This window comes from Electrona antarctica, assembly GCF_951216825.1.
Source record: "Electrona antarctica genome assembly, chromosome: 19".
Classification (NCBI taxonomy): domain Eukaryota; kingdom Metazoa; phylum Chordata; class Actinopteri; order Myctophiformes; family Myctophidae; genus Electrona; species Electrona antarctica.
The window spans coordinates 5232808-5248127 of NC_136800.1; the positions used below are offsets into that span (position 1 = coordinate 5232808).

Here is a 15320-nt window from a genome sequence, read left to right on the forward strand (position 1 = left end):
TAAAATTCTCTCATCTCCCGATCCGTCCTCCCTTCACTCGTGAACAGGACCCAGAGTCAATCCAGAGATAATGTGTACCAATTTGTTTGAGTCATTATATCTTCTCTACTACCAGTAAGACGCCGAGGGCGAGAAGCTAAAGGGTGAGGTTGCGCTGAAACAACAGGTCTGGGAATGCACATATATGTTTTGAGGCCGGGCAGGGCGTAAATTGTGTGCTAATTATTAGTAAGGCCAGGCAGGGCCTCGGGTCATGAGGCGTGACAGACAGACGGACGGGTGGACGGACTGACTGACAGGCTTTGCAGGTTTTCATAGTAATCTGCGACCTACGGTTACAATACAGAAATCTTTGTTATGTCCGTGTCCCTTCATGACCAAATATGGTGCATCAAGATGATGTCATAGACTGTCCTCCAAGTACTTCAAGACTTGCGGTGTGCGAATCATTGCAATGGAAAGGCCAGGTGTTGCAAAACGAAGCCAAAAGGATGATGATAAATACTCAGATAAATACTCAGTGTTGTTACCCACGTATAATGAACGTGAGAATCTGCCTTTGATCACATGGCTTTTGGTGAAATACTTTGGTGAAGGTGGATATGACTATGAGATTATCGTAATTGATGATGGCAGTCCAGATGGGACCTTGGAGATAGCAGAACAACTGCAACAGATCTATGGGAAGGACAGAATTATTCTTCGACCAAGAGCATCAAAACTAGGCCTCGGCACTGCCTACATTCACGGCATGAAGCATGTCACAGGGAACTTCGTCATCATCATGGACGCTGACCTGTCTCACCATCCTAAGTTTATCCCAGAATTAATTGAGAAGCAGAAAGAAGGTAACTATGACCTGGTCTCTGGGACACGATACAAAGGCAATGGAGGTGTGTATGGCTGGGACCTGCGCAGAAAAATCATCAGTCGAGGAGCCAACTTTGTGACTCAAGTGCTTCTGAGACCTGGTGCTTCAGATGTCACTGGCAGCTTCAGGCTGTACAAGAACAAGGTGCTGGAGCGCCTGGTTGAGCAGTGTGTCTCCAAAGGCTATGTCTTCAACATGGAGATGATTGTCCGAGCGAGACAGCTCAACTACACCATCGGAGAGGTACCGATTTCCTTCGTGGATCGAGTTTATGGAGAGTCCAAGCTGGGAAGGAATGAGATCATATCATTTCTGAAAGGGCTGCTCACGCTCTTTGCAACGACATGATCAGTGCTACCGTAGAATTTTTAGACAACCAAGTACTGTCCTGCTGCATGTTTCAGCAGAAGCTACAAGTGAAAACATTATTCACATTATTTATATGTCCAAACTCTGTTACGTCACTCACAGCTGCACAATGAATGGAACTTTGATGATGATGTCACAATAAAGTTTTCTTCATGGCGTTTAGACCCACAGCTCTGTTGATGTTCATGTTTTTGTTTTTTTGTATATGTGTAAAAGATAAGAGTAAAATTAGTTTGTTTCTGGTTTCTCAGGCATTGTAGCAGCAATAATAGTAAATATAGCTGCAAGCAGCTATAAGATGGGGTCAAGCATAAAAGGAATAAAAATCACACCCGTGTGAACTGAGTGGTGTAAGGTTTTATATATATAGCTCTGATCTGACGTAATGAAATCACACCCGGATGTGATTTCACAACTGGCTTTTTTTGTGCAGAAAAAATGAGCATGGTTGCTACGGTCATCCAGTTCACCCGGGTGTGATTTAATTACGTCAGAAATTATTTTGAACATAGCAACCATGCTCATTTTTTCTGCACACAAAAGAAAAAGCCAGTTGTAGGAGTGGTTTACACTCCTACAACCCTTTTTCCCTTCACTGTATATGTTTATTTTCCTTTTTTACCTCCTTTATGATGAATTCCTGTTCTGTTCTTTGACTATATAGAAGTGTCTATTTGTACGTCTCTAAATGTTTTGATGAATTGAACAAGGTGGACCCTCTTGTAAACAAGTGTAATGCTTAATTGGGTCGTCCACTCACAGTTAACAGTCTTTGTATTGAGTTTGTGCTTGAAATGTACTGTAATTCTGCAAACTGTTAATAAATATTTCAATCAATCAATCAATCAAACCGCTTGGCCGGCACAGGCCAGGTCAGAGGTCTTTTGACGAATGACTGAGCTTCAGTTCCTGAGGGATTCTCACGGCCCTCTACCATATTTTGTGGAAAATGACAGCACAGAACTGCCAAAACTGCTAAAAATGGCAGAATCCCTATGGAAACAATAAAGAGTCTATGGCTCTACGCCCTAAACACAATACATACCATATAGGGATACCATATTGTAGCGACCCGGGCTACAGTATAGGGGAGATTTCCCAGTATGCCTGGCTGCGTGTTCTGTTCTTACTTATTGTTGTATTGCTTAATTATTTAATTGTGTTCATTATTTGCAGTGGAAATGTGATACAAACAGGTGTCAATTTTCATTACACCATGGGTTCCCAGATTGCACCATGATTGATGGGGGATTAATTCAGGATGCGGTCTCCTCCCTGAGTGGGCAAGTATTTGAGGTAGGTTTGTGCCAGGTAGGTTACAAAAATAAATCACACCCGTGTGAAGTGAGGGGCGCTCTTATCATTATACATCATACATCATCTCATGAACAACTGAATTTATGCGATTGGTTAGCCGATTTGCTCGTCTACAAACTATTATGACGTACATTTTCCCATCATTGTCAATGGCATTTAATGTTTGTTTAGGTCATATTTGAGGCACATATGACCTCATTTCTCCTTTCATTGTCAATGGCAAATATGTCGACGTGAGGGGACAAAAGCTGTATATAGCCCCTAAACAATGGCTATGCTTTCAGAAGAAGAATAAAATTAACCGGTTATTGAGTAATTGAGTGTCAAGCTATATATTTCGAAACTGTCTATAAAAGAGGTTATATTGTAGCCATTTGGCCAGGATGTTATTTTAGCTCCACCTGCTGTTGTCTTGATATCACATTTTTTGTGACATTATTTTTGCAACAACACTATAGTAATAATTAGCCTACATTAATTAATGAAGGTTATAAAATTACATTATTAGCCATCGATTAAACTAGTAGATCCTTAATCTACCTAGCTATGACATGTAGAATATATCCATAAACTACCTAGCTATGAAATGTAGAATATAGCCGCCCTATACCACAGACTTCTATTCTATTTCTTTTTGAGGGGCGCTAGTCCCTCCTATATTCAGCTATTAGTGTAGATTTTCGTCCTACACAAACATTACATTCCCATTGACAATGAATGGAGAATTTTACATCATAGTTTCTGAGCAAATAGGCTTAGTGTCTATTTTACGTCATGATGATGTACGATGATAAGAGCGCCCCTCACTTCACACGAGTGTGATTTTTGAGGGGCGCTAGCCCCTCCTATATACAGCTTTTGTTCCCACATGTCTCATATTTGCCATTGACAATGAAAGGAGAAATGAGGTCATATGTGCCTCACTTGTATGAAGTGAGGGGCGCTCTTATCGTCATACATCATCATGCATCTATGGGGTACACACAGACACACAAAGCTGGGCATAGGAGGGGCTATCATGATAAAGGCACCGCTCACTTCACAAAAGTGTGATTTTTCCGTTTTTTTTGGGTAGTCATGGCTGCCAGTTCCCACCTGATGTTGTGTGAGAGTTCACACTGATCCAGACCGCACTGAATAACTGCTACCGTAGCTTACATGTCTTGAGGCTAGGACTGAAGTCTAGGTCATCAGGCGTGTTTACTCCTCCAACGAGGATGATACGATCTCCCATCATGCAACAGCACATGTTAGACGTCGGAGACAGGCCCTTCCCATTGGGCTCAACCCTCTTCCAGGAGAAGGTCTCTGGACTGAATTTCCACAGAGAATTGAAGCTCTGGTGGTTCCAGTGGCGGCCACCAAATATGTACAGCTCTCCATTGTAGGTAAAGGCTGAATGATCCTGACGTTCTTCTGGAAGGATCTGTGCAGAAGGTGTGTACCGTGTGTTCAGACAGTATTTGGTCTCTGTGTCAAACACTCTGATGGTGTTGTAGTAGCCCCTAAATACAAACATCTGTGTCCCAATGATGGTGGCAGAGTGACCTGCTGTAGGTAGGTGGAGGAGTTCCCCTGGTGACTGTTAATCAAAGACCATTGTGCTGGTACTTAACATATCTTGGTGAATCCTCCATGAATAAACATGACCTTTCCCAAGACACAGGCGCAGTGCTTCATCCTCCCCTCTGGAACAGTCTCTCTGTTTGAACCATCTGAACCATCTGTGGGTTTGAACCATCTGTGGGCGTCGACATCACATGCACAAAGAAGGTTGCAGTACTTGTGTGTGCACTGTGCAGTACTCTCTCCCTCCCCAGAAGTAGAAAATATCTTCAATCAGCACCTTCAAGTTTGGAGAGAACCTCAAGGTGACCATCTCCTCTTCCAGGGGTCTCTGGGGTCACCTTCCTCCAGCATAGAGTATAAACAAATATTTATCGTACGATTTGTTTTATATCACGTGGCCGTGGTGATGATGATGATGATGATGATGATGCGATGTCGTTTACTGATGAATGACGTTGCTCAACCTGAACGGGCATGGCCATGACATCATCAGTCTTCCATATTTGGGCATATTGAGAGAAAACAAGGTGACGAAGGGTTCCATTGGTTTCTCATACAAGTACAAGTTGTCTGTCTCTCATACAAGTAGTTTGTCTCTCATACAAGTTGTTTGTCTCTCATACAAGTACAAGCAGTGGCATGTTGGTGGGTATAGGCTACCGGTAGTCCCGGCAGATTTTGGAGATATAAACCCTCCAACTCATCCTTGGTCTGCCCCGGGGTCTCCTCCCAGTGGGACGTGCCTCGAGGGGACACTCGAGAGGCATCCTAATGATGATAATGTATATATATATATATGTATATATGTATTTATAATGATAAGAGCGCCCCTCACTTCACACATATATTTTTTTGAGGGGCGCTAGTCCCTCCTATGGTTTAATGTTTGTTTTTAGTTAAACCAACACCATTGACAATGAAGGGAAATTTACGTCATCTTGTCCCTAACACATACATTAAATGCCATTAACAATAAAGAAAGTTTAATGTTTGTTTTGTCCGTGTTTGTTTTACATCACCATTACATCACCTAATCATAGCAAAGCAACATGAGTCAGACTTTAATATATTAGTGCCCCTCACTTCACACGGGTGTGATTTTTTGTATGTACTGTAGTAGCTACAAACTTGAATTCATCCATCAAGGCAACATCAATGGAAGAGTCATAGTGAAAGGGGAAAACTAGGGGGGTAAGCAGTCACAGACTGGCACAGATGCATGGCACTGGCTGACACAAAGAAACAGTGAAATCACTGTTAAAACTATTGCTTTGGTTTAACTTGCGATCTTACCTACAGTATGTTTCAATTTGAATAGATTGTTTGGATGTTTCATGTAACCCCACTTAAAGGTATCTTCGGTGATTTCACTTAATTTCACTTTCTTTTTTTGTGATAATCCGCCCTACTATAGAGTGTGCTGACCATATAAGGAGTTCCTCCCTGTCCCCAGTTCACCCCTGGGGTCAAAGGTTTCGTTTTTGGCTATAGGGCCCATCCTTCATCCAATCAAATACTACAATAACCTGCCAATAGCTGCCATATGACGTAATCTTTAAAATTTGGGCATGGCTGATATTAAGTGACATCATAATCGTGAGCGATGACGAGGTATATCAGCAATCAAATGCAAACCACACAAGAACTTAATGTAAGATATTGGTAACCGCACTACAAAAAAACATGTTTGTTTAGTAATTTCCCTCGGGGTGGCGAAGGTGACACCCAGACACTATGCGCCCCTGGTGATATAAACCAGTGGGTTCTCAACCTCTGGGTTGGGACCCGCAGGGCGGTCCTCACATGAAAATGTCAGTGAAGTGACAATTTAAGGACCGTTAAGACCTTTTTATTACAAATAAACGTAAAGCAAATACAAGACCATTACTGCATCAAAACAAAACAAAACAAACTATACTATAAAAACGCATGATTCAATACTACGTCCGTCTCTAGACAAAGACCCGCCCGCCTTGGTAACGCCCCGTCTGATTCCTCCTTCTAAATTAGAACTATGTACCCAAGTGTATGTAAACGACTTTACATTAAGGGCTGTGCAACAACAATATGCCATATTTAAACTATTGGCTACTATACTAATTATAGTAAACTAATAGGCATAACAAAAGAGGAAAAGAGGCCTTTTTACAGTACAATAATGTTTCAAACTTATTTTGATCAAACATCTGCTATGCATATGGATATACAGAATTTACTGTTGACTTTGTCATCAAGACTCATAATTCAAAATCATACAAATAAATTATATTAATCAGTGCTGCAGATCAAACAGTAGGCTATAGTGACAAACTAGAAATGCAACGTCGAGATACCAACTTGTGCCTTGCACACAAGTAGGCCATCAGGCCATGTATGGCCTACTTGTGCGCACGAAGAGCGCGCCATGAGGTGCACTCACCACTGCTGGTACGACTGAGTTGCTCTGAGTCCTAAAGCTCTCTGCTGCTGTCTGACTGCTGCTCTGAGTTAACCTGACTCCGCCAGATGGGGCAGCAGAGAGTACACTGGGTTCCCCCCTCCTGCTCCCATCTGGGAACTCTCAGGCAGACTTGATGCCCGGCCACAAAACGGCCTGGCCAATCAGCAGCAGCTAGAAGCTAGAAGCTGCTAGAAGCTGCTAGAAGGAGCAGGAGGGGGGAACCTAGTGTACTCTCTGCTGCCCCATCTGGCGGAGTCAGGTTAGCTCTGAGTCCATAGACTAGAGCTCTCTGTCCGGGTATGACTGCTGCTCTGAGTCCCTGTAGACTAGAGCTCTCTGTCCGGGTATGACTGCTGCTCTGAGTCCTAGAGGAGTCTCTGCCGTCTGGGTACAACAATATATTATAATACAAAACAAGACAAACAATGAAGAGGTGCATGCAGTCAGTGATATACCGGTAGTCGAAGAAACCTTGGTAGGACAATCCATAGACATATATATATATATATCCCCCCCCCCCTTTCTTTCTTATCTATGGGCCAATCAGAGGCAGGCGGGCGTTACCATGGTTACGGACGTAGCAGGCTCATCGCGTCGCGCCGTCCTTTCGCCGTCCTTTCGAGAAGCCCTATTGGTCCTTTCTGCAGTCACGTGGTTGACGTGAAAGTTATAAATAGAGGTAGAAGGAACCATTGTGTGTTAAATTTGCAGAAAAGAAGAGGAGTAGACATGGCGTCGACAAGCCGGTATGTATCGCAGCAACTCTTCTTTTTCTAACACATTGACATTGTTTATGTTTGTAGTGTACTGGTGTTTGTGAAGCTCCAATTCTAGACTACAAAAAGAGACCAGTGCTAACGGCCAACATGTCCTCCTGTTTTGGTTTAAAACCAGAACGTTACGGTCGGAGCACTTTAGATGCTATCACGCTTTTGTGAGCAGAAGTGACTATTATCTTCTAGGATCAACGTCTACGTTGACTTATGGTCGTCGGTTCACTTCACGTCTCTCGTCCATTTTTCATAAATGTAATAACTTGTCAGATCTAGGTTGTCACTGACATTAATGTACAGTACACTATTGTATACGATCTATAGCTTCGTGATGCTACGTGTAGCCCTTTAGCTAACATATTTTACAGGGCGGATGTTTGGTCTTGTCGGTTACTCTTAACAGCACATTTAGCTGGTTTAACTTGCGATCTTACTTTTAGATCCTTTAAAGATCAAAGATTTGAAGGCAACATTACGAGAAAGACCCGGTGCCTTACTAGGATTCCTTATTCTGTAGCATTTTGTATGTGGCGATTTTTGTTGTTGTAGCGTTTACGACGTCTACCGTCAGACGTAGATTCACTTGACTACAATCAATAGATTCAGTACAAATTGCAATTCTATATTAACCTAGTCCAGTAGAGTATTGATACAAACCAGTTCAGTTTTTAATCTTGGCCAAAATGGATGCAAGACGCCTTTCGCTTTCGCCACATCATCACGGGTTTTGTTTTCGTCTGTTAGCTTTTACAGAATACAGACATGACAACAGACCAAAATGCTATGATGGCATTAGTAGCGCTCATTTGTTGTGTGTGAGAGTGAGAGAGATTGAGTAGAGATTCTGACTTTCAATTGTACATACATTTTGTTTTGATTGTGTCGTTCCACGTTTTGCTTTGGCAATGTAAACTTATGTTTTCTCACGCCAATGAAGCCCTTTGAATTTAAATTGTGTGTGTGGGGTCAGTCGATGATGGACGCATTGGACGGATGTGGTGGCCTTTAACAATGTTTGCTTTTCTCTCTTTACAAGGGGACAATCTCGGGGTTTGACACAACTTTAACAACTCACCTTGGGCCTCAGCTAGGTCGACGTGAAATACTGACTTCCTGTAGATGTTACAAAAGAAAGTTCCCTTTCTGAATGAGAAAGAACTAAGATTAATCTCCCTTTGTAGTACTAGTATGCTTTTTTACATACATTTTGCCCTGTAATAGATTGTTGACGAGACACAAGACCAGTAATCTTCTCCGTTGTTTTTGCCTCTGGGGCACCAGCTCCTATTTGTGTACAACTGGAACTTTGTTTGGCTCCTCCCCTTTCTTAGTCTACTTCCTCACGGTTACGTCTGTGTTTATTCCTACTAACAACACTACATGATTAGGGCAGTGTTGTGGCCAGATTAATAAGAGGGTTTTAAGTGGTTAATGTCTATATTGTTTTTTTCTTTTCAGTAGCGGAGATGCTATGCCTCTTCCAAAGGTCCAGTGCCCCAACCACCCTGATGCGCTGCTGGTGGAGGATTACAGAGCAGGCGACATGATTTGCCCCGAGTGTGGCCTTGTAGTCGGTAAGAGATGGTTTGTCTCCATTAACATCTCTTTCAATCTCTCTCAAAAATGTTTCCCTGTTGTATTTGCTTGCAACCAAAACAACCCTCCAAATTGGCCCAAGGCAACAAACTGCTTTATATTTACTCCCGCCATCTAGTCTTTTGTAGTTGCATGTGTGAATGTAGCATCTCATTCTGACTCACTCACCTGACACCTGTGACTTGTCTGACTCTCCCATAACTTCGGCTTCCCCATAAGTAGATTAAAGTAAAGTTAAAGTCCTGTGCCTCGACCCGTTCGCAATTTGGTTTTGGGGGAATTTCTCACTTTAACGGAGTCAGTGGGTCCAACTCCCTAGACATGAAAAATCACAGAGGTGCTTGTCCGCCATAGTGGCACAAATGGCACAATCAAATATGGCTGCCATCGGCAACTTTTTGTTGATGTGTGTAATACATCCATTTTGGCTTATTGTCGTGTGTGGATTTCATTTCATTTCTGATATTCTTATGACCATTTTGGGTGATTTTGACCGTGAAAGGTCATGGCCATTTTGTAAGACCGTGGACATAACGTGGCCATTGGAGTAAAAACAGGCGCAATAATAATTCATTACGGATAATATATGACCCTGTAATGGAAATAATATATTGTCCATTTGGAAGGTGAATGCATATCATATTTTAGAAGTTTATTTGGAAGAAGAGCAACAAGCAACAGCATCTCACATGATGTCTATTAGGCTTGGCCTGCCTGGCAGGCTGCCTCTCTCGTGTCCGGTTCTCACTCAGCCCATTTCTCTGCCCTTGTATCCTCCAACCAACCAAGTCACTCAAGCTCCCAGAGTCCCTGTTAAGGTTCCCTTCAAGGAGGAGCACAAATAAACATGACCATATCAATGAGAACAATACATACAGACGCTGCCCAGCTGGGAACAGTCTCACCGACACCCTGGTCAGAACAAAAGCCATTGATGTGCAAAATGGTTGATTTAGTCAAGACAGGCCTTCATACCAAGGTGTAAAGCTTAAACCACACCCAGCTAGACCAGATGTCAGGAGGAGGACCAACAATATACAGTTAACATAAATATAATACAAATGACAACTCCATATTTCCCACTTTCTTACCGTTTTAAATGATTTTAGAGTCTATAAATAATAATATATAAGCCTTTCAGACATGTGCTTTTCTAGGTACTTAAAGACACTCCAAAATGGAACTGTAAAATGGGCTTTGGCTGGAAAGGCAAAACTGAAACTGATTCACTTCGCTGTGAGTTGGAACTTCCACCGAGACGACAGAGAAATCTCCTGAAATGTGCTATAGAAATAAATCAATTAAATTATCATATTAATCAATACTAAATACCTTGGAGTTGTGACTTGAAGAAGTTTGTGCAACGATCTGTTTGGGGTTTTCTCGTCAATACCCTCACTCTCTAAACCAGAGAAGAATGTTTTGGCTTGTGTCGCTCTATTAGCTAGGAGACTAATCTTGATTGATTGGAACACCCGCTTCCCCCTTTCCCACACTCGCTGGATAAGGGACATCTTGTATCGTCTAAAATTGGAGATGATTTGATTCTCATTAAATGGTTCTTCCGATAGATTTGGGAGGATATGGGGTCCATTCTTTCAATTCATCCAGAAACTGAGTGAGGATATGTGACGTCTGCTGGAATGTTGTTTTGTAGGTCTACTGACGTGGATGGGTTGATGTGCTTATGGATGTATCATGGACATGCCAGAATACTGTTTGACGGATGTTTTGTATCGTCTTGTTTTTGTCCCTTTTTAGTTTTTTTCTTCTTTTTATTTCCAACTCTTATTGATCCTATATTGAAAGTGTGTTTTGTTTTGTTCACTGTTTTTCTTTGGGGTGAAAATTCAAATGCTTTTATTTAAAGTTTTACTTGTGGGTTTACCAAGAGAAGCTGTCAATACTGTCAAAGCTGTCGAAACACCTGACTTGACTTGAATGCTTCTGTGAGAAAACCAATAAACAAAGTTTATATAAAAAAAGCAGTTTGTGCAACGCTGCCTTAGCATTCCGATCCAACAAGATGTTCCTTGGGTGTAGATTAGAAGTTTTCACTTTAGTGAATTAATTGATGGAAGATGTGGAAGTGTACAGGTGGTTTTATGCTGCGTGTGCGGTCTACATGGTACCTACAGTACTACCTGTAATATTTTCACCCACACGGGCGGAAGCTGCGGCAGTTTTAGGCTCCAACGTAATATTGAGATTGTATTGAAATCAATGCAAAAGTCGGTATTTGGCAGTGGATTAATAATTTGGTTTATTGGATGGTTCTCCATAGGCGACCGTGTAATCGACGTGGGTTCAGAATGGCGGACCTTCACCAACGAGAAAGCCACCAAAGACCCATCCAGAGTGGGAGACGCCCAGAACCCGTTGCTCAATGGGGGTGACCTAACCACCATGATCAGCAAGGTGAAGGGAGAATTAATTAATTAATTTTTATTTTCGTGTCTTCTCATAAAACCTGTCCCTTACTGGATTATAAAACATCAATAAACATCATCACATTCACTTCTTGGAAATGGAAAACTGCACAATCCACTGTATGTGGATTCAGCACAGAAATAAATGTGTTTTTGAGGGGCGGCTTTTGTCCCCACACGTCTCAATATTTGCCATTGACAATGAAAGGAGAATTTAAATGTCCGCCAAATATGACTTAAATTTGTGGCAACACAATTAAGGGCCATTGACAATTACGGGTAAATGTACGTCATATGTAGACTAACAAATCTGCCAACCAATCACATAAATTCAGTTGTTCATGAGATGATGTATAATGATAAGAGCGCCCCTCACTTCACACGGGTGTGATTTAAAAAAAAATATATATGTAGATAAAAAATCACACCCTTTGCAGTGGTGCAAGGTCTTATATAGTCTGATCAGCTATGTCAGTGACGTCACACACTAACCATAGCAACCATGCTCGTTTTTTTGGTACGAACACGTGTACACGGGTACAAAGCCAGTTGTTGGAGTGGTTTGCACCACTCAAAATAATATGTAGATGGACAATTACTGTATTGTGAATGTGTGTATTTTCATTGCAGGGAACCGGTGCGGCCAGCTTTGATGAGTTTGGCAACTCAAAGTATCAGAATCGTCGCACAATGAGCAGCTCAGACAGGGCCATGCTGAATGCCTTCAAAGAGATTACCACCATGGCAGACCGCATCAACCTCCCAAGGAATATTATAGTAAGATATTAAGCGTACCGAGTCTGACCTGTAGTAAAAATTATAACGATATCATTTTCTATTATATTACATCAACCAGTTGTGTACGGCCCACATTATGTCTCCCATTTGTTTGAGTATTGAGAGTGGATGTTACCTCTGTCTCATTATTTAACCCATTTAGGCCTGATGTCGAAATAAATAAAAAAACGTTTGCTCTGAAAGAATATATATTCAAAGATTTTTGCCGCATTTTCACGATTTTTCAAAAATATCAGACCTACAAGTTCATAGCGCGCCACCGAGTGGAGCGCTATGAGCTTGTAGATCTGATATTTTTCAATAGCTAAAGTATAACAACATGCTTAGTTAAAACACCAAAAGGGGTTAATGCTATACATGTAGCAACATCATTATTTTTTCAGAAAACTGTCTAGAAAGTGTTGTGAATATGACCTACTAATTACTTATACTAATGTTTAACTGATACGTTTCCCTCCACAGGACCGGACAAATAATTTATTCAAGCAAGTTTATGAACAGAAGAGCCTGAAGGGGCGGAGTAATGATGCCATTGCCTCGGCCTGCCTTTACATAGCCTGCAGACAGGAGGGAGTTCCAAGAACGTTTAAAGGTCAGACCAATCTTTTTGAAGAACATCAGTTGAAGGAGCACTTAAGCTGTGGTTGTTTTAGATTGGCCACAAAACCAAGCAAATTCAAAGATGCGTTTGCTTGTAATGTATTTTTTCATTGTGTATGAAGTCTGCAAGCTGTTCTATTTTCCAGTAAATCAGCTTTGAAGGTGCATCTCAGAATTGTTTATATAAGCCATTTGGGTCGCCTACTGTGGCAAAAACAATCAACCAAGTCGCTGCTTTTGAAATGATTTGTGTTTGACAGTGTAAATGTTTTAAGGCACAATGATGTTCATTTTCCCCACACAAAATGGATTCATGGAACAACAATTGTCTATGCTTACCTTTCATCTAAACGACGAGTCACAATTGCTACTCTGCCCCTCTCCAGAGATCTGTGCCGTGTCCCGGATCTCCAAGAAGGAGATTGGCCGGTGCTTTAAGCTCATCCTCAAGGCACTGGAGACCAGCGTGGACCTCATCACCACAGGAGACTTCATGTCACGCTTCTGCTCCAACCTGGGCCTGCCCAAGCATGTGCAGATGGCCGCCACCTACATCGCCAGGAAGGCCGTGGAGTTGGACTTGGTGCCCGGCAGGAGCCCCATCTCTGTAGCTGCAGCCGCCATCTACATGGCCTCCCAGGCCTCGGCTGAGAAGAAGACTCAAAAAGGTGGGTGTATATATATACTGTATACCACTATACTGTATATTTCTGCTGTCGCCTGTCGGGAAGAAACCAGAAACTTTTTTTCAAGAAATGAAAAATATAACATTTTTAGGAAATTAAGAAAACCTTATATTTTGAAAACAAAGCAATAACTGCCTCATCAAAGTTGGTGTTGTGACTTTATATATTGTCAATTACTTCCATGAGAGGGAGAGATGTGGTGGAGCTAGCTGCTTTAGCAGACATTTTGAGGGTCCAATGGAGTTGAGAGGTTTTGTCCGAAGCGCTTTTTACTACTTTTCAGTGGTTCAATATTTTCGAAACCACACACAAACCACACGTAAAGGGTGTTCAATAGCACTGATTTATGCACAAAAATCTAAAACCTAAAAAATGGAGTTGGCTGGTTTCCTCTCGACAGCAAAGATATACACACTTCACACACTAGCATATCTTTTATCAAAATCATGTACCGTCCGTAAGCAGAGCTTCTGTTGCATTAAGGTGTGATTTTGTTTCCGCTATCTTCACAGAGATTGGAGACATTGCCGGCGTGGCGGACGTCACAATCAGACAGTCCTATCGTCTCATCTACCCCCGCGCCGCAGACCTCTTCCCTACAGACTTCAAATTTGACACGCCCGTGGACAAACTGCCCCAACTGTGAAAACTGGAAGATTTTGAGAAAATTGTGGATTCGAGGGGGTTTATCCTTCCCTCCTTTTTTGTTTTTGGCATTTCCAAGCTTTGTTTAAGATAGGTCAGTGTAGACAAATGATAAACCAAGAGGCAGAGAGGAGAGACATCCATGCAAGAAAAGATGGGGTCGGACTCGACCGTGGATCCTCACGCTCACATGGAGCATAATGGTCTGTGCACTAACTGAGCCACCAGGCATCCCTCTTCCCTCCTTTCTTAAGACTTTCGACTTTGTCGAGGCAATTTTTTGCAGGAATACAGAGGACACACATTCCAATTGCTTCAATATACAGATTGCAGACTGTACTTACAGTATTTTCATTTGAGTGTATATATCTTGTATATATGTCCAAGTGAGGAAGTGTAATTGGTGTTTGCAATTTTAGGCTGCCGCTGGATTCATACTTTTTACATTTGTCTTTTTTTTTTTAGGAAAATGACCAGGTTCCATTTTGTTTGCATTATAGCTAAATTAATGGTTAACATTTCCCTGTTTGAATAATATTAAACTTTGTTTAATGAACATACTGGTGTTATTCATTTGATCTTTACTGCAGTTTTAACTCTTGCTTGAAAAGGCTCTTCCTTGATGTGTTATTACAAGCATGCATATTACCTGAGGGCAAGAGTCACGTGCAGGCATCGGTCTAGGTGACAGCCGACTGCTGGGCGAGCGCTGGCGCTTTGGCATGGGGGGTCAGATCAACATATCCACCTGGGTGACAGCCGACTGCTGGGCGAGCGCTGGCGCTTTGGCATGGGGGGGGGGGGGGGGGGTCAGATCAAATATCCGCCTAGGTGACAGCAGACTAATGGGGGGGGGGGGGGGGGTCAGATCAACATATCCGCCTGGGTGACAGCCGAGCGCTGGCGCATGGGGGGTCAGATCAACATATCCGCCTGGGTGACAGACTGCTGGGCGAGCGCTGGTGCTTTGGCATGGGGGGTCAGATCAACATGTGGAATTAATTCTGTACTGGCCATATATGCAGCGTGTCTTGAGTACAGGGTTTGATGAGGTCAGATCAACATATGGAATGTCATTACAGGTCAGCTCCATATATGGAGACCTAAGGGGGGCAGTGTCTTGAGTGTACAGGTGATGAGGGCCTGTTGAAAACTAGTTTTCGCCAGCTGCCGGGCACTGCACTGCACTAACAACTTTGGGGCAGGCCCGTCTAGTTTAAATGGACA

At 42.4% G+C, this 15320-nt stretch overlaps 2 protein-coding genes across 3 annotated transcripts; both read left to right on the forward strand.

Annotated features, from left to right (window-relative positions):
• Positions 1–454: 454 nt before the first annotated feature.
• On the forward strand, positions 455–1219 carry LOC306943795 (dolichol-phosphate mannosyltransferase subunit 1-like; the record flags this gene model as incomplete). Its single annotated transcript, XM_079530321.1, has 1 exon — positions 455–1219. The coding sequence occupies one exon, from the start codon at positions 455–457 to the stop codon at positions 1217–1219; it is 765 nt and encodes a 254-aa protein (XP_079386447.1).
• Positions 1220–7258: 6039 nt separating this feature from the next.
• On the forward strand, positions 7259–14649 carry gtf2b (general transcription factor IIB). 2 transcript variants are annotated; one of them, XM_079488900.1, is made up of 7 exons: positions 7259–7312; positions 8798–8913; positions 11220–11353; positions 11995–12141; positions 12625–12754; positions 13149–13430; positions 13961–14649. In XM_079488900.1, the coding sequence occupies exons 1-7, from the start codon at positions 7296–7298 to the stop codon at positions 14092–14094; spliced, it is 960 nt and encodes a 319-aa protein (XP_079345026.1). In that variant the 5' UTR covers positions 7259–7295; the 3' UTR covers positions 14095–14649. The 2 variants fall into 2 exon arrangements, with proteins under 2 accessions (XP_079345026.1, XP_079345027.1); XM_079488901.1 differs by having other exon boundaries at positions 7262–7312; positions 8801–8913.
• Positions 14650–15320: the final 671 nt, after the last annotated feature.